This window comes from Empidonax traillii, unplaced genomic scaffold (assembly GCF_003031625.1).
Source record: "Empidonax traillii isolate 1590-97213 ecotype Southwest subspecies unplaced genomic scaffold, ASM303162v1 scaffold368:size764316, whole genome shotgun sequence".
Classification (NCBI taxonomy): domain Eukaryota; kingdom Metazoa; phylum Chordata; class Aves; order Passeriformes; family Tyrannidae; genus Empidonax; species Empidonax traillii.
In genome coordinates, this window is record NW_020955561.1 from 16,289 (window position 1) to 41,131 (window position 24,843).

General features: G+C 37.7%; 1 protein-coding gene across 2 annotated transcripts in view; it reads right to left on the reverse strand.

The window, feature by feature from the left end:
* LOC114061887 (gamma-aminobutyric acid receptor subunit beta-1-like) overlaps nt 1-24,843 on the reverse strand; it is a 92,175-nt gene that overhangs the window by 10,996 nt on the left and 56,336 nt on the right. For both annotated transcript variants that reach the window (XR_003572244.1, XM_027892792.1), the window contains exon 4: nt 20,075-20,295. Coding sequence is in view for 1 of the 2 variants with exons in the window: in XM_027892792.1 (XP_027748593.1) it covers nt 20,075-20,295 (221 nt within the window). In the remaining variant the exon portion in view is untranslated. The remainder of the gene's footprint in view (nt 1-20,074; nt 20,296-24,843) is intronic.

The following is a 24,843-nucleotide window of genomic DNA, read 5'->3' on the forward strand; positions in this document are numbered from 1 at the left end:
CTGACTGATGATCATGCCCTGTCAATGGACCGCAATTGGCAAACAAGATAAATCAGAGAAGAAATGGATGTTTTCATTGCATTTGTCCCAAGACTGATTCTGTGACAGGGAATCACATTAAAGTGTGTATTACTTCAAAGTATCACTGAAATAAACCTGGGATGGTGTGGTGTTTGTTATGCCAGTACAGCTTTTTTGTTGTTTTTATGCCTTATTTTTCTCTGAATTTTGCTGCTGAGTCAGTTAAAACATTATAGAAATAAAAATTGTACCATGACATTCATTTTAATTAGAAAACAAGTTGAGACGTAGTGGGAAGGGAAGGACCTTTGGGTTGGCATTCATACTACTCCAAGTACTGCCCCATGACATTTCTTTCAGAACCTGATTAACATGTGTCTTAAAATACTTGGGAGTAGTAGGACAAACTACTAGATAGGAAGTTTTTTGGGAACCATGTTTTTCTGATAGTTAACCCTCTAATTTGGCACCTGAATTGATTTATGGATGGTGTGTACTCCTTTGCCTCTGAGAAAGTATTGTCCTGGGGATTAAACAGCACTTTTCCCTAACAGTGTTTACTCCTTTCTGTACAAGTATATCTCCTGTAAGTCCCTCTTCTGCTACGTGAAGAAATTCTCTGTCCTTGTTAGGCAGACATCTGCCCTTTCCCAGGTTCAGCAGTACCACATGAATAGGTTGCCATGTTCTAGTTTATTCCCTCTTCCATGGAAACTAAAATTTATTACTGTCTACCAGCACAGCAACTGATGTTAGAACAACTTGAATAGCCTTCATGAATATGTTTTTGCTGACTGGTAGTTAAATTGTGTAAGGTGTAACTAGCTCCTAGTGACTAAAATAGATTAGGAAGTGTTCAGCAAATCAACCTTCGTTAGCATCTATAAGAGATCTGTAGTCTCTAGAAGAGAAATGGTGATAATTAACTTGGAGGAGATGGGGAGAGGACCTAAACCAGCACAATGTGGATTAGGAGATAATATATCTATACATATGTGCACTTCTCTGTGTGCACATTTTGTATGAGCTTGTCCTTTTCACTCAGTTCTTCAGCTGGGTTTGCATAAAATGGAGAAGAGAGTGAGCCCCAGAGAGTGAGTCCCTTAGTTGTACTTGGAGCATTCAGTGTCTCCTGGCTGCCAGCACAGATGAGTCATATGCAGATTTCATCTGAGCAGCTCAGCTTTGAACAGAAAAATCTTTGTTTGTGCCAATGAGATATTTTTATCCTAAAAGGTCTGTTAACTAAACCAGTATTGATAACTTTGAACAGGTAGGGGGTGGATATTTTGTAACTGGATATGTTGAGAGGGGAATATTTTCACTCTTTTTGTCTTTCAGTAGTGGCAGCTGTTTTACAAGGTGGGTAGCAGTTCTGTATACCAAAAATGTCTTATGGGGAAGAAAAAGGTACAAAAATTGTAAGCAGTTCTAAAGTAGAATATGTATATTTAATGGTTTAACAATACTTATATCTTTAAGAACAGTTTGTACCAGTGTTGATGCTTTATATTATTTTATTTGGGTTTAGACTCTCTTTATATCAAAAAACAATTCCTCTTTACTTTTACACAATGATACTTATGCATTCTTATATTCACTGAATGGTGGTAGCACCAGTGATCCAGCAGACTCATATGTAGTTGTGTAGCATCTTGAATGCACACCATCTGTCACTTCATAAACAGAGCGTGCAGACTTCTTATACACAGTGTTATTTCAGGAATTAAAAATATATTATTTGGGAATTAAATATGTATTTCATAATATAAGGAAGGGTGCATGTTCTATAGATAATATGCTTCTATAAATGCCTTCCCTATGATATATTGAAGGACCTTATTTTGCCTATTTGCGCTTTTTTTGCCATTTTTTTTTCAATTTCAAAACATGAACATTGATTTTAAAAGCTTCATAGAAAGATTGCCTGGTCCTACTCAAAATCCATTAGCCATTCCAATTTCTTCTTGACAAAGAACATTTTTCAAATGGATTGAATACATGACAGCCAGAAAAGTGGACCTGTCAAAGCAGGAGAGTAAGAGGTCCAACTAAGTACTTAAAGTTTAGGTTGCCCACTCCATGCCTTGTTATGCAGTACAGTGATACCTTTTGATATTATAAGGCTGGCAGATTTTAATATCTGAAATCCAAGAAGGGGTATGAATGGAATCTCTTGGTACCTCTTCACACATTAATTTTGATTGTAGAACTGCTTTTATTCTCATAGAAAGGCTGGCTAGAGAATGTTTGATTTTTCACTAAAATTGTGAAGGTTAGATATGTTCTGAATGGCGGTGAGAGCACATCTGGCAAGGTTGTGTGCACTTGTGGAAAGTGAGGAATCTGAATGTTATGTGAATGTGCAGACATACTGGCTATTGGCTCTTTGAGCAGAGAGAATCAAAGCCTTGATGAAAGAAAAAAAATGAGCAAGTTTTATGAACCAAAGGAATGAGCAGAATGAGGACAAGACTTGTTTTTCTCAGTTTCTTATATATCAGGACAGATATTTACGTATTTTGTGAGTTTCCTGGCTCGGGTTTTGGTGTTGACCTATCAGGCCTTTTTGTCACCTTTTTCCTTCTGCCTTGAGTAATTCTACAGGACCAAGCCTGTCTGAGTTCAAGAAGCATTTTGACAACACTCTCAGGCACATGGTGTGATTCTTGGCGCTGTCCTGTGCAGGGCCAGGACTTGGACTTTGATGATCATTCTGCGTCCCTTCCAACTAAAAATATTCTGTGCTTATGTGACCTTTAATATTCTGTAAGCCTGGACTCTGCAGGCATTTGTTCTCTCCTAGCAACATAACTGCATTTGATTTCTACAAGTAGTTGACGTATAATTTCTCACAGTCAGTATTTGCTGTTGTGCCCATTTCTTCTATCTTTAGCTTTAAAAGCACAGTATGAGAGATTTTTTTAATGCTACTGTGCCTTTATTTATACAATGCTCATGAGGACAGAACAAGTAAAAATCTCCTTACACAACAGAGATGCTCTTTACCACAATGTTAAAATACTGAAATAAGATTGAAGATTATACAAACAAACTTTTCTGTTCATGTCATCTGAGTCATTAAGAAGAATTTTTATATAAAATCAAGTTGTTAGTGATTTTTAATTCTTCCTGTTATTTTGTCAGAAGCTTTCTGTGTTGCATGGCTTTTTGAGTCCCAAGAGGTGGTGGTGGTGTAATTTTACTTTTTTTTTTTTTTCTCCTAGGGCGAGAGAAATACAGTAAGGCATTGCTGCCTGAATACCGTGTTGTATTTTCTACTGAATTTCACAGTTTAGAAGTTCTTTCCTGAAATGTTTTGATGATGTAAGTCATCCTGCTGGAGTGGGAAGGGAGAGTGGAAAACGGGAGCGAGTGAGCAGAGTGTGGTTTGGGAGAGTCTCGCTGGGGGCACTGAATGGGGGAGTAGCATTTCTTAAAGCATGACACTCCAGCAGATCAAGATGAAAAAGGAACTCCTAATCACGGAATCACAGAATGATAGAATATGCTGAGTTAGAAGTGACCCATAAGGATCATGGAGTCCAACGCCTGACCCTATGCAGGACACCTCAAGAGTCACACCATAAGCCTGAGAGCATTGTTCAAATGCTTCTTGATTTCAGACAGACTTGGTTCTGTGACCATTTCCCTGGGCAGCTGTTCCAGCACCAAACTACCCTCTGGGTGAAGAACCTTTTTCTACTATCCAACCTAAAGCTCCCTTGACACAGCTTCGGGCCATTCCCTTGGGACCTGTCACTGGTCACCACAGAGAACCTCACGAGGAAGTTCTAGACAGCTATGAGGTCTCCTCTTCTCCAGGCTGAACAGAACAAGTGACCTCACCTGCTCCTCATACTGTAAAGGGAAAGATTTACACTCTACGTTCAGCCCCTTTTTTGCTCTGTCAGAATTGTCTAGAGAGTTTCTTGGGCGAAGAGGCCTAATGTGCCTTGAACTTTTTTGTCTTCTCTTAAAAGCTGCAAATGGTTCACTATAAGGAGCTATCACAGTACCACAAATATCACAGGTTACCCAGTGGTTTCACAAAATGATTTCTTTTCCTTGAATGGACACAATTACTTTTGTATTGAAGGAAGGAGTTTGGAACTGTTATAGTAGAGGGGTCTAAAAATGAGTTTGGAAATGTTATATTTTAAACGTTATATACTGCAGCTTCTACTAGTTTCATGCATTCTTCCTGAGTCTAATTTAAAATTGCTTTGGAAGGAGGAATATTTACATACACATTTTACTTCTTGTTACCCTTACACAAAGTAAGTGCATAACTGGCATAGTATGAAGAACTATGGTAAGTTTTTTTCCTTTGATCTTTTAACTCCTCTTGCTATGGTCTGGACCATCTCTTTGAGTATGCTAACAGCTCTTCAATTTAGCAAATAATTTGCTTATACCGATAAAATTTTCTACAGGTGACTGAGCATAGCAGAAGATTGAGTTATTCCCCACACAGTGCTGTGCAGTATTCAGGCAGATTTACTTATAATCTTGCGAGCATGCAGGCCTTTGATTTTTTTTTTTCAAGGAAATGCTTTGATATTTTCACTGGCATCTTAAACATAAGCCTGACATTTTGCCATTAAGAAATAATAGAAAAAGGGAATTAAAAATGGAATAAAAGACCACTAGTGAATGAAAGTTTATACATATATATCAAATGGTCATCACCTCAATGCTCATAAAAGACAGAAACTTTTATTGCCATTGAGAAAACTTTTCCAGCTTACAGGGAGACCTATAAAATATCCTCAAATATTAATCTGGAAACTAAGCTTTAGGGCTGTACTGTTCATAACCAGAAGAGTGAAATCACACTGGTACAAAATGCTGGTGGAAAAGGCTGCTCTTTATAACCCCAGGTGGTTTAATTGCACTGTGCTCTGAATGGCCGGCCATATCTGGTAGAATAAAGCAGGTAGCAACTGCAATATGGGTTGAAATATTTCAGGTGAGTTTTTCAGGAAAGAAAACATTGATGATCCGTGAGTTCAGAGCAATTGTTCTAAAACGTCCTTTATCTGAAATCTCTTGCTTTGGTTAGACCTAAAGAGGAGGTTGTGTGCCTGAAAACTTTCCTGAAAACTTTTCTATATTTTTTTCAGTTAAATCAGGTGGGGTAATGAAAATATTATTTTTCCATAAAAGAAAGATTATTTTTGGTTTTATACTTTTTCTGCAGTCTTGAAATGTTTTAATGTCTGGGCTGTTGTTATGGGGTTTTTTGTTGGTTTGGGTTTTTTTTGTGTGTGTGTGTGTTAATCAGACTCAATAAACCAATTTCTGCTTATAGCTTCTTCAATGATAACCACAAAGATAATCCACCAGTTTGGATCCTTTCTATCTAGCACACAGGCTGTCCATTTGAATCTTCATGCATTTCCCAGAACTAGGGATATTTTAAAGAATTTTAAGTATTTAACTAATACTAAGCACATGTATTGGTTATGCAGAGAAAAATTATTTATTTTTCTCCTTTGTAGTAATCTGCTTATGAGAAATTAAGCATTCAGCGACTCTAGGGTGATCATATGCCATATATTGCATAACTAAATATTACTGAAACATCTGTGACACACCTTCAACACAAACCCCTTTTATTTTGTTTTCTCAAGGCAGAGTCCCAGCAGGGGGCTCCCAGGTAACAGAAATCTTTAGCAGTCTTAATGCATGCTTGGTGCCCACACTTGGATAATAGCATATATTTTAAAACTTCCTAGAATTTGAGTTATCTTACTCTAGGTTTTGTTGTTCTTGCTGTTTTTTGTTTGGGGTTTTTTTGAGCCTTTTAGTTAAAGCAGGTTTTAGATGCTGAACTCCTTTGGCTCATCTTTAAGTGTTTCAGTGTGAATTGCTTTCCCTTGGATCCAAAACTAGATGGTGAAAAGTTCAAATTTTTGCCTTAGATCTTTTAAAAATCTCGCTGATATTGGTCTTGTGCCAGTTCAGGCTTAACTCCACATAACATCCCAGAGAGAGAGTTTGGAATCCTTGGAATTCTTATGCGCTTCAGTAATTTTCGGCAAATGGGTTAAATTTATAGCCTATATCAAGAAGATGCAGCATTAATTGTACTAAGAGCAGAAGTCTCACGTAAAGAAATAATTAAAATGAAATATCGATATACCATTTTAGAATCCTGCCAGAAAAAAAAAAAGTGCTAATTTTATAGCTTTTTCATTTACTTCTTTCAGTCTCAGCAATTGGAGACAAGTAAGCCAACAACCAACTGTATTTGAAATTATGCCAGCTGGGATCAATGGAATATTTCTTAGGAAGTAATCAGACAACCTTTTATTCTTTTCCCTCCCCCCTTTTCAAAATGTCTGACTAGAGATTTGTCAAAAATATTTCTTCAGAAACATTTCTTCAGGTATTTAAATATTTCTTGTAGAATAGATTAGGACCAATAAAAACAGAAATTGAGATTATTTTTTTTTACTGGACTCCAAAGGTGTGTTCCACACATGTTTTCTGAGAGGAGAAAGTATTGGAACATGGGTTAAGACATTATTTAAACTAAATTTTTACCAATAAAATCTGTGCAACTTTTTCTTTCTGTCCCTTGATCAGAAGATACTAAAACCAATAAACACAGCATTGAAGATAGACAGGCAATTCACATGGATAACTGTTAGGCCTTTTAAAAACTGTTAAATATTAACTCATGTTTTACTAAAAAATAGATAGCCTTAAGAGATATGAGTTGTTTGTAAAAAAGCTTACCAGCAAATCTGAGAACAAATTTGAAACATCTCATATGTGTTAATAAACCTCAAAATATCAAGATTTCCGGATCAGATTTACTTTCCAGGTTCTCAACTTACTCAAATATAATAGGAACAAGACTGGAAGCAGATTTATGGTTCCAATATAGCCATTTGATCACACTGTCTCACATAGTTTACAAATCCATCTATCTACAGACTATGAAAAATGCTGCATTTGCAGTCTCTTGTGACCACGCTCTCAGAGGTGGCTAGAAAGGCTCTGCGAAAAGAGACATCAGCAGCGTGCTTTGGAGCATTAGATAGTTAAATTTCTCAGGCCTGAGAAGTGCCAAGGGGTTTAAACTTCCCCAAATTTCTTCTGCTTGTGCCATGATGCATGGGAGATGTCAGTGCAACCTTTGTATGTAACTTATCTTCTCATATTATAAACTTCTCTCTCTGATGTACAGAATGGATGGCAGTATAAGAGGGTGTATATGTAGCTCCTTGGATGGCTAGTGTCTTGTTGAACTAATCTTATTGTCATGCACATGGCTTGGAAAAATTTCTTTTCAGCATTTCTTTGTGAACGAGAAGAACTGGATGCTTTTCACATGTGGGAAACACACAGTTTTGCAATCAGTAAGCACAAATAATTTGTATTTGTTTTGACTTGGTTTTAACTGTTTTTTTCAAGAAGAAACTAAGTACAAGAAGCGTATATTCTTACTGACCTGACTCTAGAAAGGACCTTTGTGTGGTTTTTCGGTGTGTTTCTGTTTTATTTAATACTTGGGGTGTGTGTGTGTGTGTGTGTGTGTGTGTGTGTGTGTGTGTGTGTATGTGTGTGTTTTCTGCTGTTGTTTTATTTGAGAGTTCGTTGTTTGCTTTTCTAATGGAATTTCATGAATTGGAGCCAATGTCTCTGTCACTGGGACATGTTGTTTGGTGCTGAGGTTGGAGATTGTGACTGCTGTGATTGAGACTGCTGGGTTACTCTGACTTGTGAGCAGGTACCTCAGCTGAGGTGAAATCAGCCACTCTCAGTGTAGACAATGGTGTATCCAGGCTGGGGGAGCTGCAGCTGATGTTGCTGCCCCATGATTTATCCAGAGGTTGAGGAATAGCGTACTGTCAGCTCAGACTCCTGTGTAGGTCACTTCCATGTAAATTTACGTACTATAGGTTTAATTGCTGAGTGAATTTCAAGTTTCTTTGTCCACACTTTGCTTTAGGCTCTGAGTAATTCCAGGACTTCTGATATTTCTAGATTCTTCCTTGAAAGAACATGTCTAATTATATTTGTAATATAACTATATAAATTGTATTTGAAGTACCTCCCTCCTCCTCTTCTCAGGTAGACTTCTCAGTCTAACAAAATGAGGTCAGACTGCCAGTTTAAGGTGGATTTATATTACCAATGCCATGGCAGTACTTGGTAATCTTACCATATTAATGGCTTTATACATTAAAACATTCTAGTTGTCAAACATTTCGCCTCTTAAAATGAGGCCATTCTGGTCCTAGAGTTATAACACCATATATGTAGGTAGTATAGCATAAGTGCCAAATAGAGGAATACACTATTGTGTTTTCTGTTATAATTAATGATTATATTTTAATAATTTTATTTTAAAACTAATATTTACAGTTCATTACACTCAAGGGCTTGGCTATTATCTAGACTGTAAATTATCTTGCAGCTACTTCTAAGCTTGGCCAAGGAGTTTTGAGAATAAATGCCAATCCTCCTTTTAAGTGGACACATTTATACAAGACTGGATGTTAAAGAGAAAATACATTGCCAGAAAACATTTTTAAAACATTATTATTTGCATCTTTGCATCGTCCTCAAAAAATGGTTTTTAATCTGTTTTAAAATTATTTATAAACACTGTATTTGACTGTCTTAGTGAATTAAGCAATGCAGGGTTGCTCTTGATATTGATAACCTTAAACACTTCATATGGTACCAGGCAACCTTCTCCATGCTGTGGCACAGAGCAAACACGGCCTGACAGCTCTGAGCTTTGCGAGCAAGTGGACTTTTCTGAGAACAGCAGCCCCCACAACCTGACATCTTTTATTAATTTTCCTTCTTCACTTTTATGTTGTGTGTAAATGAGCTGTCTCAGCATTTGTTCAGGATTTCAACAGCTTTCAGGTAGTGTTTGTTAGGAAAGTGCTTGTCTCTTAGAGAGAATACCTAAATTAAGACTCCTCCCTCTTTTATATCCCAGTGCATTCATCAGTTTGGTGCAGATCTGGTAAAATATTCGATGCCTCCCCTAGGACCTTAATTTACCTGCCTGATACTTTTGTTGCACAGAAATGGTACAGATTGATCCCTCATCCCACGCCCCTCTGACTGGAGTACCTAAGAACTTCCATTTTGTCCTTCAATATAAGTTGTTCTCAGCATGCTCAAAATTAATAGTAAGCTGGAAATCTGCAGCAAAGGCCAGCTTTAATTACTGTCCCTTCAAAATTTTTATTATTAAAGGGAAGTGCTTTTAATTAAGCTTTTTAAGTGGCTTTTTAAGGAACTTCAGGACCTGGAAACACACACACTGTGGTATGTACCAAATGTATTGTGATATGAAATGTACTAAAACTATGTTGGCATAGATCTATTTTGTTATGTGCATTTAGCATTATATAAAAACATATACAAAATAATCTGTACTCCTAACAATATGTTCCAGTGCTATAAGTTAAACTGCAGTAGTTTTTTGAAACTCTTTTGCCTATTTCTTTCAAAAATACTAATAAGTGTTGTAACTGTATATGCCCATTTGGTGTTCCTTGCAAAGTACAAGCAACAAGAAATATGTTAAAAATCTAGTATTTCAGGGAGAAAGCAAATATTATGACATTATGCAAACTGAAGCAGTAACCTCCGGAGGATGCAGATTAAATATGTGCTCCTGCAAGGCTGTGTATCTAACTGGCCACACTGATACAACAGGAGTTACATAGCTCATTGGTGAAAAGCTTGTGAGGGTTTTCTTTCTGGGTACTCAATTGCAAGATATCTCTGCAGCTGAACTTTTATGGTTTGTGGGAGGAGAAAACTGAGATAATAAATACACAACAGTTCCTTTCTCATCTGACACCTACCCCCTCAAAGCAAGTAAAGAAGGAAATACTTGTAAAAATGCCCATACTATTATTGGATGAGGTGATTCTTAGAGTGTTTATATAAATTTATTTGCAATTCCTCTTGATCAAAACTACTTCAGTGGTAAGCTCTCCTACTAATTTTTTTTTTTTTTTGGTTGATTTTTGTCCCCCTATGTGTTTGGGCCAACTATGACAACATAACTTACACACACTAGAGATGAGTTTTAGTATGACTGGAGTTCTTTTAAAACTTATACATAGTTAAAAAAATAAATCAAAGACCTCTATATTCAGAAGCGCAATTTTGATGCAGATTAGGTTGACAGTGGCAGAGTAATGATTTCAAAGTACTGGAAGACATTTGCACTTCTAATATGGCAGGAAAGAAGGACTTGCTCAAATTTAGTAGGCAGAACACAGTCTGTAAAGTAGAAAATAAGAAAACCAATTTATACTAAGATGATAAGGGGCGATGAGATGATGTTACCCATACTCTGCAGTGTCTCTCAGCTTTAAAATGAAACATTTCTTAAATGTTGTCTCATTATTTTTTAATTGTTCTTTTGATGAGATTAATGAGGTTGAATATTTTTTAAAAATATAACTATACTTAAATAGTTGACATATCATTCCAGTAATCCGAGTTTGATCTAGAATCTGCTTGAATTAAGTGGTCTTTGAAAAAAGCCTAGTGGGCTTTGCTCTACAAAATGCTTATTTAGTTCTTCAAAGTGCTGTACTTGATAGCTGCAATCAATTACAGCATCTAAAGCTTGTGCTGAAATTCAAGCCTGTGAACCTAGTTCTGACTCCACCAGAATGCTTATGTACTTAACTACTGATAATATGAGCCACTGCTCACGTATTTAAAGCTGAGTACTTGTACATTTGTTATTTTTCTTTTATACAGTCTCTAGAGAGATGGATTCAACCTGAAGTGTTTCCCCATCTTCCCTAAGTTATGTATTAAACAATAATATGTGACATGGAATAAAAATAAATTTGGGTGAAATGGAGAAAAAAGTTCCAAATCAAATACAGGTAATTATTTGGTAACTCAGTATATGGAGTTTATGAATAGCTGCTCCCCAAATAGCTTTTTCTGAAGCTATTTGTGCTAAAGGAAGACAGCAAGGCTGTCTCTGAGTTACACCTGGGACTTACCTGGCCCTGGCAGCCGGACAGGACCCTCACTTTCTTCCTTTGTCTTGATGGTCTCAGTCTTCCCTTTCCATTTGTGCTATTTATTAACTACCAATTTGCCACTTAAATTTACCGAGCCTGACATCTGCATTTTGTGCTTGATGCTGAATAAAATCTCCATGTTTTGAAAGCAGTATTTTTGGTTTGCCCACAGAAGCCCATAAGCAGCTGCAGGTTTTTTAACTTAGCTGCAGTAATAAAGGTCTGTATAAATGATGCCCCATAAGTTTTAAGTGTTGTACTCACTTTTGTCTTAAATTTCTCAGTTTCAGCTGTGTGCTTTCAGTTATAAATTACTACAATGACCTCAGTCTCAGGTATATTTCTTCATGAAATGATGTTAAAGAAATTATAAAACCCTATGTTGATTGGTATGTTGCATTATGGATAATAAATGTGACTAAAGCAGTAACGAGATTGTATTTCACTGTTTATACAGCATTATATGGTAGTGGCGAAAAGGTTACAAATTCAACTGCTCCAGAGTGAGGAGGTGCCTGAACTGCAGTTGTGTCTTGGATTTCCAGCCTGGTATTAAACAGTTAATCAGGGTCGAATATAGAGTACCATGGTACATAGTTTCCATCCAACCCCCAACTAAATACCAGGGAAGTAAAACGATGAAATGAGCTTCATGCAGCAAATGGACTAAATGTGCCCCTCTGATTTATCATCCTTATCATTCTGTAGCCCTCTGTCTTTTCCCATCTTTCTACATTATGTAGGGGAATAAGGAACTGCAGGCTCAGCATGAAGAATCTTAGGAGGAACTGGAGGAGGCAGGTTTAGGGAAAAGTGTTTGTTTCCGGAGAGAATTGCACAGCTAAGCTGGTGGGGAGTATAAATGTGGGTTTCAACATCTAAGCTGAAGAAAAGTCTGCCTGGATCTGAAAAATGTTTCCGAAATGCAGGATGTCCAGTGGCGATGCACAGCTTTGTGCTGCTACTGCCATGTTGTCTGCTGCGAGCAATTTAGATGCTTTCAGTGGACACCCAGCCTGGGGAGGAGACAATCACTCAATCACTAAAAAGAATGATCAAAAAGTACATTTTCCTTGAACTAGCCTAATGCAGTTTTTTTTTTTGTTGTTGTTTTTGTTTTTGTTTTTTTTCACTAGCTTAGGAGTGACTTGCTTACAGTTTCCTTATTCTTGCTATTTTTTTTTTTTTGGTGGCTGAATATAACTACATATTCTTTTGTGTCTGAAAAACAAAGTGAGGTGATACAATTTCTGCAGGAGTCTCTTCTTCTGTTCCACATCTTTTCCTCTAAACTAGAGCATATAGCTGTTCTTCAGTTAGATTTGCTCATCCATTCACTGAAAATGAGTGATGCTGAGACCATCTCATTCCCTGGTGCTTCTTTGTGGTTCTTGCACGGAGCTGTGAGACAGAATACACCTGTACTGTCTCCTTGTGCTTTCAGCAGTATTTGGACAAGCACATCCCTCAGCGTCTGTATGAAAAATAAGTTATATCTTGGTATGCCAGTGCTTGCTTTTGTTCTATTGTGCTTCATGCAGTAAATTGCAGAGTGTAGCTGTATTGAGATGATTTTTTTTCCTCTGAATGTATTATATAAACCAATTTGCAATCTCTATCAATCTCTATCAAATTAACTGTGACGCGTGGGAAGTGACCTGTGTAAAATTATCCAGTTTTACAGATGGTAAGAACAATCCTGAAAATGCATTTTAGCTTATGTCAACATATTGATAGTGCTGCAGCTGTTGGGCCAATACAGACATTGTCTCTTTTTACTTTACAAATGTGCAGGCTGGAGGAGTCCTTGCTCAAGTGTGAGAAAGTGTAAGTGAACATTGGTACTTTTTTCCATCTGGTAACAGCCAAGAGTAAGGAGTAGCTCCTTCTCCTACAGCTACAGCTGTAGCTCTTTCTCCTACAGCTACAGCCTGGTTAATAAATGCATCCGTATTTTGGCCATGCATGCTGTTTCTGAGTGCTGGTACAAACTGCTTTCTCTAAGTTCTGGTACTGGTCATTGCTCACTTTTTTACAAGAAGGCCCTTAAAGAATATCTGGGGAACTGAAGACCTGTTAGTCTGACCTTTATGCCAGGGAAGGTCAGGGAGCAGACCATCTTGCGTGTCAGAACATAATGTGTGCAGGACAACCATGAGATCAGGCCCAGCCGTGTAGCTTTATGGAAGACATATCTTTGCTTCACTTACCTCCTTCTATGAGGAGGTAACCCATGGTGGATGAGGGAAAGGCTGTGGGTGTTGTCTTCTTGGACCTTACTAAAAGTCTTTGACACTCTCTTTAACATCATTCTCCTGGAGAAACTTGTCTGCTCATGGCTTGGACAGGTACACTGTTCCCTGGATAAAAAACTGTCTGGATGGCCAGACACAGAGAGAGGTAGTGAATGGAGTTACATTCAGTTGACAGCTGATCATGAGCGGTGTTTCCCAGGTTTCAACACTGGGGCCAGTCCTGCTTAATTTCTTTGCTGATGATTTGGATGAGGGGATCGAGTGCACTCTGTTAGTTTGCAGACGACACCAAGTTGGGCAGGAATGGTGAATTGCTGAAGGGCAGGAAGGCTCTGCAGAGGGATCTGGACAAGTTGGATTAATGGGCTGAGGCCAACTGGATGAGGTACAACAAGGCCAAGTGTTGGGTCCTGCACTTGGGTCACAACAACCCCAGGTAGCACTACAGGCTGGGGGAAAAGTGACTGGAGAGCTGTCCACCGGAAAAGGACCTGGGGTGCTGGTTGACATCTGGCTGGGTATGAGCCAGCAGTGTGCCAAGGGGGCCAAGAAGGCCAATGGCATCCTGGACTGTATCAGAAATAGCGTGGCTAGAGGGACTAGGGCAGCAATTGTCCCCCTCTACTTGGCACTGGCAAGGCCACACCTTGAATCCTGCATCCAGTTCTGGGCCCCTCACTACAGGAAAGACACTGAGGTGCTGGAGTGTGTCCAGTGAAGTTGGTGAAGGGCCTGGAGCACCAGTCTTATGAGGAGTGACGGAGGGAGCTGGGGTTGTTTAGACCAGAGAAAAGGAGGCTCAAGGGGGACCCTATTGCCCTCTACAACTACCTGAAAGGAGGTTGTAGTAATGTGGGGGGTTGGTCTTTTCTCTCAAGTAACAAATGATGGGATAAGGGGAAAGGACCTCAAACTGTCTCAGGGATGGTTTATATTGGATATTAGGAAGATTTTCTTCACTGAAAGGGCGAGTCAGTCATCGGAACAAACTGTCCAGGGAAATGGTGGAGCCACCATTCCGGGAGGTATTTAAAAGATGTGTAGATGTGGCATTTAGGGACACAATTTAGTGGCAGACTTGTCAATATCAGGTTAATGGTTGGACTTGATGATCTCAAAGGTCTTTTCCAGCCTAAACAATTCTGTGATTCTGTGATGATCTTACATCAGCCATGTCATGGCGAAAGACTGGAAGGAAGAGGAGATGACAATAGGATTCAGAGAGTGACACAGACAATTCAAACAGTCTGCAAGCAGCTGGAGGGACAAAGAAGACAATCCTTCTGCCTTGGGATCAATTTGCTGTGTCCTCTTCTTCCCTTTGTTCCCTTCCGAGTTGAAGAAATGCTCCTAGCAGTGCATTGCCTGTGATAAGGGATCGTGCTGATTGCCCAGCAGGCACATATGCTTGTTAAAGGCCTGTTGGAAGAAAGTCTGCAGCAGGTGAAGTGTGACCTGTGACAGGTTGAACAGGCATCCACAATGTGCATGCGAACGGTCCCCCTAATCCCTACCCCTTCCTAATGGCTATACATTGAGGATATCTTCATGTGACTGTGTATCCTGAAAACTGACCCTCTGAGACTAAAATGTTTTGGGAGGTGGAAGAAATAGTGAATAGTTGATTGACTTATTTTTGCAAAGTTCTTGCATATCTTTAGGTTTTAAAAATATAAAGGAAGTCCCAAATTGGATGAGTTTTAAAATGCTCACTGCTAAATCTTTTGCCATTGATACTTGGAAGAAATATTTTCCAGCATTTTCAAAACTGTCATCTAATAAAATAATACTTTATAATTTGTTCTGTATTTTTCTGTAGTGAAACAAGTGTAGCTTTTCATTTCAGTTAGATGACACGGTTTTTTAGAATAAACTGCAGTCTTTTTTCTGGCTGGAGCTGTTTAACATCACAAGTAGGACAATCTACTGAGTACCAGTGTAAGTAGGTTACTTGTTGACATGATGGGTTGTCCTCAAAAGGACTCAATAACTGACTCTTTAAGAAAATTCCTGAAAGTGTTTAGAGGAAAACCAAAACTCCACAGCCCCAAATCATGACAATACAAAAGCAATCCACAAACTATTAAGATTTCACTGTAATAAAAGATGTAATCACCTGTCTACCTTATTTCTTTAGTAACATTCACAGCTATATCACCAAAATAGAGGCAGTCAAGAAGGGAAGTTCCCACTAAAATTCACTTTTAAGATTATTTAAAACCTAAACATTCTACATTTAAATATAGCTTTTTTGTATTCCACTTCCAGGATATGCTCGATGGGCTTCCATGGATATCGCATGAATAAGTGGTTAGTAAATCCAATGTTGCATCAGTCAATTTGCATTTGTGAATTGGTTGGAGGTAGGTGGATTTGTTTGCCAGTGTTTGCATCACAGAAGATTTTATTTGTGTAAGAAGTGGTGAAATAACTCCTTACATTTAAGGCAAAGACCACTCTTCTCCTTGTCCTCTTGCAGTTGTAGCAGTGTCTAGCAAACTGGCATCCTCTGCTGTAGCAACTTAAAGATTGTGGTCTCACTGAAACCAAAATTTTTCAATGTTCCAAGCCAGATCTTCACATCTTGTCATGGTATGGTCAGTCTCCCTGCCTTGAAATAAAGACTTGTTCTAATGGATGTTATGTTGGTGTCTGCATATCATAAGGGAGAGAAGTCTGTGTAAAGGTATTGCTGAAGGTATGTTATGCTTCTTAACACCTAATACTTTTCAAGGATATGCTCCTTACAGCACACCAGATGAAATTCTGCTGTTTATTTTGAGGCAATGTCATGATAAAAGAACAGATGTCTCCAAAGCAGCAAGATGTCATTGTTCCGGTAGTGAAAATCTGAGAAGAATAAAATACTAGGAAAGGATGATTTAAATCAGAGCTTCCATTCTTGACATCATGACATAAGAATTTGAACATAGAATTCGGTACAATAAATTATTAATGTTTTCTTAAATATCTCAAAGACAGATTACATGTCTAGCATCTTACTTGGAAAAAGGCTAAGCAAGGAGAAGCAAAAGAAGCAACAGCATGTGTTGGTTTGAGAATCTAGAGATTTGGTAGAGACTTCTAGAGAATCTTGCCTAAATAGGCAATAAAAGTAATGGGAGACACTGCTAGTGCCAAAAGGGTTAGAGCTAATGGGATCCAATCACTTACTAAAAATAGGGTAAAAATTAAGTAGATAAAATAGTATTCAATATTTTACCAGCTGTACTGGGACCAGGCTAGAACTGTCTCATACACCATCCTCACAGTGCTGCAGTTTTTCACATTGACTCAATGAGATTTTTTTTTCTTTCTCTCAGGAAGCAGGTGTCTACACCACAGAAAATGATAATAGTTGCTGGTGGGAGTACCTGACAGGAACTGAAGAATCACACACTTCAGGTACATAATAATGATTAACAGTGACACTCAACTTCCCTGACATATTTGAAATGGAATTCAGTGGAAAAGATAACATGGAGTTAAATGTGTTGTGTGTGTAGTTGCTTGGGTAAAAGGCTGAAGGAGTTATTTGGTTAGTAAGGTTATATATGTTTCACTACTATGAACAATTAACAGAAGTAGCTTTTGCAGCAAGAGACAAAACAGCAATGCACAATTTTCGAGGGCAGAAGATTTAGGAGTAATTTGTATCTGCACAAGTTCACAGAACATATAATTTTCTAAACAGTGGGGACATAGCAGCTGAAAGTTACTGGAAAAAATAGCTACAGGGGTTGTTCAGTTCATCATAGAAATAATATGGAGACATACTGAAGTGATAAGGCTTTGTTACATGATCTAAAATCAGTCCAGTGTATTATGTGCATGTTTCCCTTGTTTATTCATCTTAAGAGTCAAATGATTAACCTTGATTTATTTTTCCTCAACTCTGTTGAGACTGAGCATTGCATCAATGACAAACTGCTGTGTACATGGATGCAAACAAATCAGGTTATTTAGAGCTGCTTTCATTGTTCCAATTTCTTTTTAAAGAAGCCAGTATAATTTCATATCTGAGCCTGAAGAGAAACATTTACTCAACTGAAAATAGAAAAGTTGTTAGGGGAATAGGAAGCATGAGGGAAAGGAAGCACTTAAATCATCCTTGAGGGATGGTTAAAACCCTGCCTAATTTGTTGGGAACTCAGACCTGGTCTGTAGTGTAATTGGTGTTGTCTTTCTTGTTCAAGTGATGTCAGGCCAGCTCTGTCTTCAGCAAGGAAAACGAAACTTGCACATCACAACCTATGAGATGTTTGATGATTCTGTCTTCATTCTCTCTGCTGCACAGAAGGTAAATGCAAGTTAATATGCTACAAAGTTTCTTTTCTTCTTGTGAGACTAAGATCAGAGCTGTGCTCAAATTTCTAACAGGCAATGCTGAATTTGACCTAAAAACATTTTCTGCAGTGTTTTCTCATGCTTATTTCTTATGAGGCATATGTGTCATCTAGCATACAAAAAAATTGATGTTCATATTATCTAAAGGTAACTATAGGCTGACAGAACTGTATTTATTACCATGAGGAAAGTGACCACTAATGCAAGTTTAAAACAATAACTGCCAATTGTTGTATGAAAATTGTTTTCATGTTTCTTAACGTCATTTTTTCTTCTGCTCATTTGCTAGTTTTGTCTTCGATCAGATACCTCCTGTGGGATAGGAACGCTACAGGTGTGGTAACTACAGGTCAAAGTCTACTCACCAGATGCATCTAAAGAGCTGCTTTGTCCTTGGAGGTTGTTCTTAATATTAGTGTGGGGTTTTCTGCCTTTTTTGTTCTGGTGGTTTTTGGTTTGTTTGTTTGTTTATTTGTTTGTTCTTTTGTTTTCCTACTACAAGAAGTGATAGATATTGGCTGGGGTATTAACGTGCAGAGCTGCAGCTGTTGCAAGGTTGCAGAACAGTTGCTTAACTATTCAAATGTGAATGGTTATTCAATCATACAAAGTAGCAACCTTGTTATGTGAAGGTGACCATCTTTGGTGTTGCACTGGAGGTTTGCCTGACCACCCCTGAGAGCATGAGCATGTGGCAAGGTCACAATTTCTCATCCATGCTGCTGCTTTGGGGATGAAACACACGAGAGGACTTGCAGCAGGTTCCCCAGATGTATCACAGCTTCTTTTGCTATTTCTGCAGAAAGAAGATTGTTATTGATATCCGCTGTATGTGTGTGGAAGCATATGCATGGCGTACGTTTCAAGGGGTAGTTTATATTGTATATTTACAACTGCTTGTGAGGGAGTGCTTGCCTCTAACGTACATTCTTGCCACTTTGCAAATTCTAGACTGTAAATACATTTGCTTCCTGGCCTTAAAGGAAGAAAAAAAGGAGGAATATTTTGTAAAGTTATCAGACCAAAAATTCCTCTCATGGTAACTGTCCTGCAGGAGTCAGTTTAATTGAAAGGAACTGTAGGAGGTCTGAAGGCTATGGGAAAGATGTATTTTTCAAATGCTCTGTTTAGAAGATGTTAATAACAGCCTTTAGTAGAACAACTCATTCTTCATGGGTCCCTTGTTTTCTCTTTCATAACTGAAATAGCAGTTTTTCTGTACCAGAACAGATCTAGCTGTATTAAACTGACTGTGCAGCTGTTTATAGGAACTGATGCAATGCCTGGGAATCTGACAGGTTCAAAAGAGAACTCATGATTAGCCAAAATAATAATTTATAAATAATTTCCTGTTTCTTGAGAAGCTTGAATTGATAGGTTGGAAGGCTTTCTCTGCATGGGTAGCGCTGAGTTTTAAAAGGTTGTGTTTTTATAGGCTAAAAGGTAATTTCAAATTTCTATTTTCAGTAAGCTCTAAGTTATACTTTCCCAAATATTATTTTCATTTTGAAATGCTGTAGCATTTTTTTTTCCCTAATTCTATCTTAGGTAAATTTTGAGATATTTCAGCTAAGTTTTATGCTTTATAACTTTTTTTCTGATTAACTGAAGTATGCTTTCAGGTTTATATTCTCCAGACATTATTTTTACTGTTGAATGATAAGAGTGATCAAAGGTTGTTTCAGACAGACAATGTTATTTCCAAGCAAAGCTACCTTAACTTCAAAAATAATGCAATAAAGCCCTACTCAGTCTCTGCAAAATTCTCAACATAACAAATAGCTTGGCATAGTTTTAATTTCACAGTTGTGTACCTTATAATTAGATTGTGCCTGTTCAAACTTTAGAATATATTTTCATCTACAGGGGTGAATATGGGTTGCACTGTATGAAGAAGCAGTTGTGGTGTGAAGAGGCAGTTATAAACCAAGGAAGATTAAAGAAAACGTATACTCAGACATATAGACAATATTTCAATAATTAACATAAACTTATGAATATCTCTTTATTCCCTACAAATGTTGGTCAGATTTCTTCGGATAACTCCAAATTTTAATTTCACATTGTCCTAAAGAGCTGATGGAAAAATTTTAGGAGGAAGTAAGTGATAGTCTAACCTGTGATTGATTATGAGTTGATAATAAAGAACCCTTTCAGTAGTTTAAATATACTCAGAAGAGCAGAAAAAAAAAAAAAGAGGCATTAGGCTTTGTTAGTTATGGATGTAGTTATTAAAGGTAGTGTTGTTGCTCTGTGGAAAATTCTAGGCTGTGATGTGGTCGTCTAGATGAAGCATGTGCTGACTCATACAGCTGCACTAGGAAACTGGGAAAAAAGGAGAGGAAAGTGGCATTGGTACTACCTGCACTCCTGCCAGGACAGTAACATAGCTGATTAAAAAACCCAACATACCGTAGGCCATAAAGGACTGTCCCATCTGGATGGAGTCGAATCATTCGGTTTTTCACTGTCACCCCATGGACAAATGATTTCTTGTCATTTTGGAAATATGTGTCCGGCACCCAGAGCTGGTCAGCCACTCTGTTGTCGAGAGTTAGGTTCAAAGGTATTCCAGAATAGGAGAGCCTTTTATCCCTCCAGGACTGCTGAAAGTACATGGTCAGGGTGTAGTCCTATGGAAGAAACAAGAAGGGTTCTTTGTATTTTCAGACTGATTAACCTACAAGAAGTTTACTTTTAGATAAGTCTCAGTAACTGCTAGGAAATCTAGGGATCATTGAGGTGGTGTTGTCACTAGCCATGATCATAAGTCTTGGCTTGTTCAAACCTCACACCACTCACCAGTGGCAGTGACTACCACAGGTCTTCAGAACCTCTTGAGTCAGAGGGAATACATTTGCGTTTCCAGTCTGTGGATCAAACTTGGCTTTTGATTTTTTTAAACTTTTATTTTTTTTAATGTGAAAAGAGCAGGGTTTAGGTGACCTCAGCCAAATAGCATTGCATAGCACTGAGGGCATTCTTTTGACATTCCCTCCCTTCATCCTGAAAGATTCCCCCCACAATCCAGAAAGGCCAGCAGTCCTTAGACTTCCTCAGAAAGAGCAAATATGACCTCAGAACATAATGGATAACTTGCCATTCCCCATCTGCTGGAGTTGCCGGATGCAACGACTTGAGATAGCCAGGCACACCTTGCCTCAGCCTGGGGAATGCAGACCTTTCTGCACTTCACAGTTGGATTTTACTGCATAGAAAATCACCACCTTTTCTTGACTGTCATGTTGTAACTTAGGTGAAATACCATTCGTGGAGCCTTTCAGCTTTCACTTTGTCTGGAAAGAAATTGTTCTGAAAGACTTCTAGTCTGATTTACTCTCTCTTATCTGTCTTTCTGGGAATTTGGTCATTTTAAAGGCAGTCAATTTTTTAAAGTGGAAAAGCCCATGTACTTTGTGGCTGATGGAGTTCTTAAAAGATGACTAAAACAGCAGTATGTGGACTATTAGTTTTCTCTTCCTCATCTCCTCCCCCAAACCTGTTTTCAAGTGACAGGTCACACTGTTACATATTTTTTTATGGTAGAAGTGCATCAAAATCATAGATATTATTGAAAAAAATTGGTCAGGGGTAAGATTTTTTTTTTTTTTTTATGTGATAAAAAACCTTACCTCTGTCATTCTCACAAACCCTGGTGCGGACTCTAATTTTTGAAGAAACAGCATAAAAACTATCTGATACAATTTGTTCACTCCATCTTTAGTGGCTTCTTAAGACTGTATCATTGCCATGAAATCAAGACAAGAGATGTTACCTTTCAAAAAGAGTTTCTACCTGAAATGTTGCATCTAACAGAGCTATGGACTTATCAGTATAAGTTGTTAATAAAAATACTATTCTTCCTTGTCCTTGGCCTGTAGTAATTTTTTGTATGGTGAAATATCAGTGGTTATATATGATAGGACAATTGCAATTATTGTGAGCGCAGATCCCAGATTAGCAAGGACTTCATAGATACAACCTTCTCCAGGCCTGCAAGACAATTACTACCCACAACAAAGACAAGAGGTTATATGCTCAAGGTATAAGTTTGGGTTTTTTTCCCGGCCTAGGCCCCTAGGAGGAGGTCAGGACAGCTTCTTTGCTTTCTAGACCATGCTGGTCAAGCCTGGAACTACGAAGTAATGCAGTGGAGTATATGCTGTGCACTGTTGAGTGGGTGATTTTTTATTTAAACAGTGATACAGATAAGCATGAATACGAAGGAGGAAAGTTTTGAATGAACAGCTTGAATAGAAGTGGGTTAGAAGCCTCACTTTAAGAGAAGTTAAATCCCTGCCCTTTGTTCCTCCTTGTACAGCAGTCAGTTGGGATTTGGATGAAAGAAAATGAAAATTAAAAAAACACAACAACCTAAAAACCAAGGAAGAAAAATCCAAATGAAGATGAAAAAAACCCAACATCACAAGTCTTCATTTTTCATACACTGTATCTGTTTTATAACCTGTCCTACTTCAAGCCACTTCAGGTAGAAAAGCCTTTAGAGATGGCTGATAATAGTTAACCTCAGTGCTTCACCAGGTATGCTCTACATCTTCTGCTTGATTCAGCAGAGCCTACGCAGTTCTCAGCACAGATGGAATAGGAATTCCAATTATACACAATAATCTTTTCTCCTTGTTTTCCTTTGTATTTTCACTAAGTCTTAAAGCTGCTTTTGCAGAACTGTCATGCTATCCTGGAAGAAAGCAAACAATTGAGAGGGTGTCTATGTGATGGTTCTCAAAGCTCCATCAAGACAGCAAAATAGCCAAGGTAAGCTACAGGAGGTCTTAAAGCACGTGATCAAGTGAAAGAAAAATAAATTCTGTGTCTTGGCTATGATTATTAGAAGAAAATGGGTTGCTATTTTCAGCATGATAGTCTGTTAAGAAATTTTGTTTCATCCAGCTGTGCTGTATCTCAAATACTGTGGTTGGTAACACCGTGGTAAGAGAGTGATCCTCTGCCCTGCAATTGTGCTGCACTACGGAGAATTACATGGCAAGCCAGCAAGTGCTAATGAGGAAGAAAAAATTCTGAGCTTCACCATAAAGAAATCTCAGTGTTTCTTAATTGAGGAAATTATTTTTTGAGTACTCAAGGGTGTTACTCATTTAATATTTAATGAGAAAAATAGTCTGTCACTATTGTGAGAGTCCCTGTTCCTGTAAGTTCTTATTTAAAAAACATGAAGATTATTTTAATGAAAAGCAAATTATATCTGAGCTATAATAACCCAAATGATATAGTTAGAAATTTGCAAATTTTTAAAAATTTGCCTTATCTTTCTCATATCTCATCAGTGAAGGATTAAATGCTAGCAAACCATATGGCTAGCCACATCTTGGAGGTTTCTGTGTTATTCTTTATATTGTACAGCGGTGTGAGTGAAGTGGTGATTTAATGACTACTTGTCTTCTACCCTGTAAAATTTGCTGAGGATTTTGTGGTTTCAAGCTCTGGAGTATATGAATAATTTCGGAATCTGTCATATCTATAGTGGTAATTGGCTGCAGAATTTTTTTAGCTTTTTATGAAAGCTTTCCAAGATTCCCATTAGTCTAGACATAGAAATAAATCAGACTAGGTTTAACTTTCATATTTAAGAATTTCTATTCATGAGTGGAAAATGCAGGGCTCAAAGTAAAATTAGAAAAGGGAATTTGTTTCTGCATCTAACTGTTCTTTTAAATTATTTGTTTTTAAAAATATTTCACTTCTTTTAGAAACACACTGAACATTTTTTGTGCTGAGCTGTACTTTCCATAATTTAAAAAAAGCTGTAATGCTGCATAAAAATCATGATATTTCAGTAGATTTAATTGAGCTATCTATGCTTTCCAGAAGTGCCTCTGCTTTTTCAGTGCATAGTGAACATTTAGAGGGGTAATGTTGGAGCATCAATAATAAAGCTGTTCTGATGTGTATCTGGTTTAATATTGTAGGGGTTTTTTTATGTAACAAATTTTTATTTTTAAGAATCAGATTTTTTTTTTCCTTTCTTAGTACTTGTGAAAATTTCTTATTTCTTTGTATCCCACTGGAAATGTGTAAATGAATGTAACTAGATGTGTACTATAACATAAAAGTAAATCTGTACAGTGCTTTAATAAGGTGCATTAAATTGCTAAGACAAATACTTACATGCTATTCTTAGGTAAGAGAGATTCTGTGAAAATGTGAGTAAGAGAAACTAGTCTATTTTACTTAGAATTGCTAATTATTTTGTAATCTGAATTTAAGAAGCCTCATAAATAAGTACTGGCACCAAGCTTCACAGTTCACTTGAGCAATTTCGATTTCTTGTAGGAAAGAGAATGAATGGATCACTGAAGCATATTGTACTTGAAGTTAGAAGAACAATTTATAGTTCCAGTAAGGAACAGATTGGAGAGTTGCCATAAGTTTCTTTTTATTTCCATATTTTTTTTGTTCCTTATTATTTTTTATTTTTTTTGGCGCAATATGTATAGATGATGTAAGGGCAATAATGGATTTTTTTCTTTTCTGTTAAGCCTCCAGCCACCTAATGTTTCTTAAAGAATAACTGGTGGGAAAACAAAGGAATAGAGAAGTTTCTTACAGGTAAGTACTCCATAGACCAATATATGTTAATACATGTCTTGATACATCTTTTAAGAGCAAATGTAGACAGCAGTGAGAGACAAACATTTTTTTCTCTTAGCCATTTCTCTCTGTGAGGCAGCTGAAAACAAGTTTTTGCTAAAAACCTCCAACTAGTCCAGGTGGCTCATACCTGTCTGTCTGTATCTGAGGATGCCAGTTAGTGTTCAAGTCCAGGTATTGGCAACTACAGTGCAAAGGTGTTCTAGGTATTATATGCTGCTTTGTGCAGGCATGAAAGGGAATGGTGGAATGACATTTGAGGACTGTGACATTGTGCTCAAGGAGTTGTTCCTCATCCTCTCTGCAAAGCAGGTTTAGAAAGCATTCCAAGGGAAAGAAATTTCAAGTTTTAACTTACATTCCAAAACGTTTCATCCAGTTTGGACTTGAAGCACCAATACACAGAAGTGGGACTGGATATTTCGGCAAAAACTGTACTTCCCAGGTTCTTGTGCGGACTATGTGGGAGATGGTACCTTTGTGACTGGAGGACTGACTAGATCAGCTTTGAGGGTCTACCACATGGAATGTGATGTGAGGACTAAAGCACA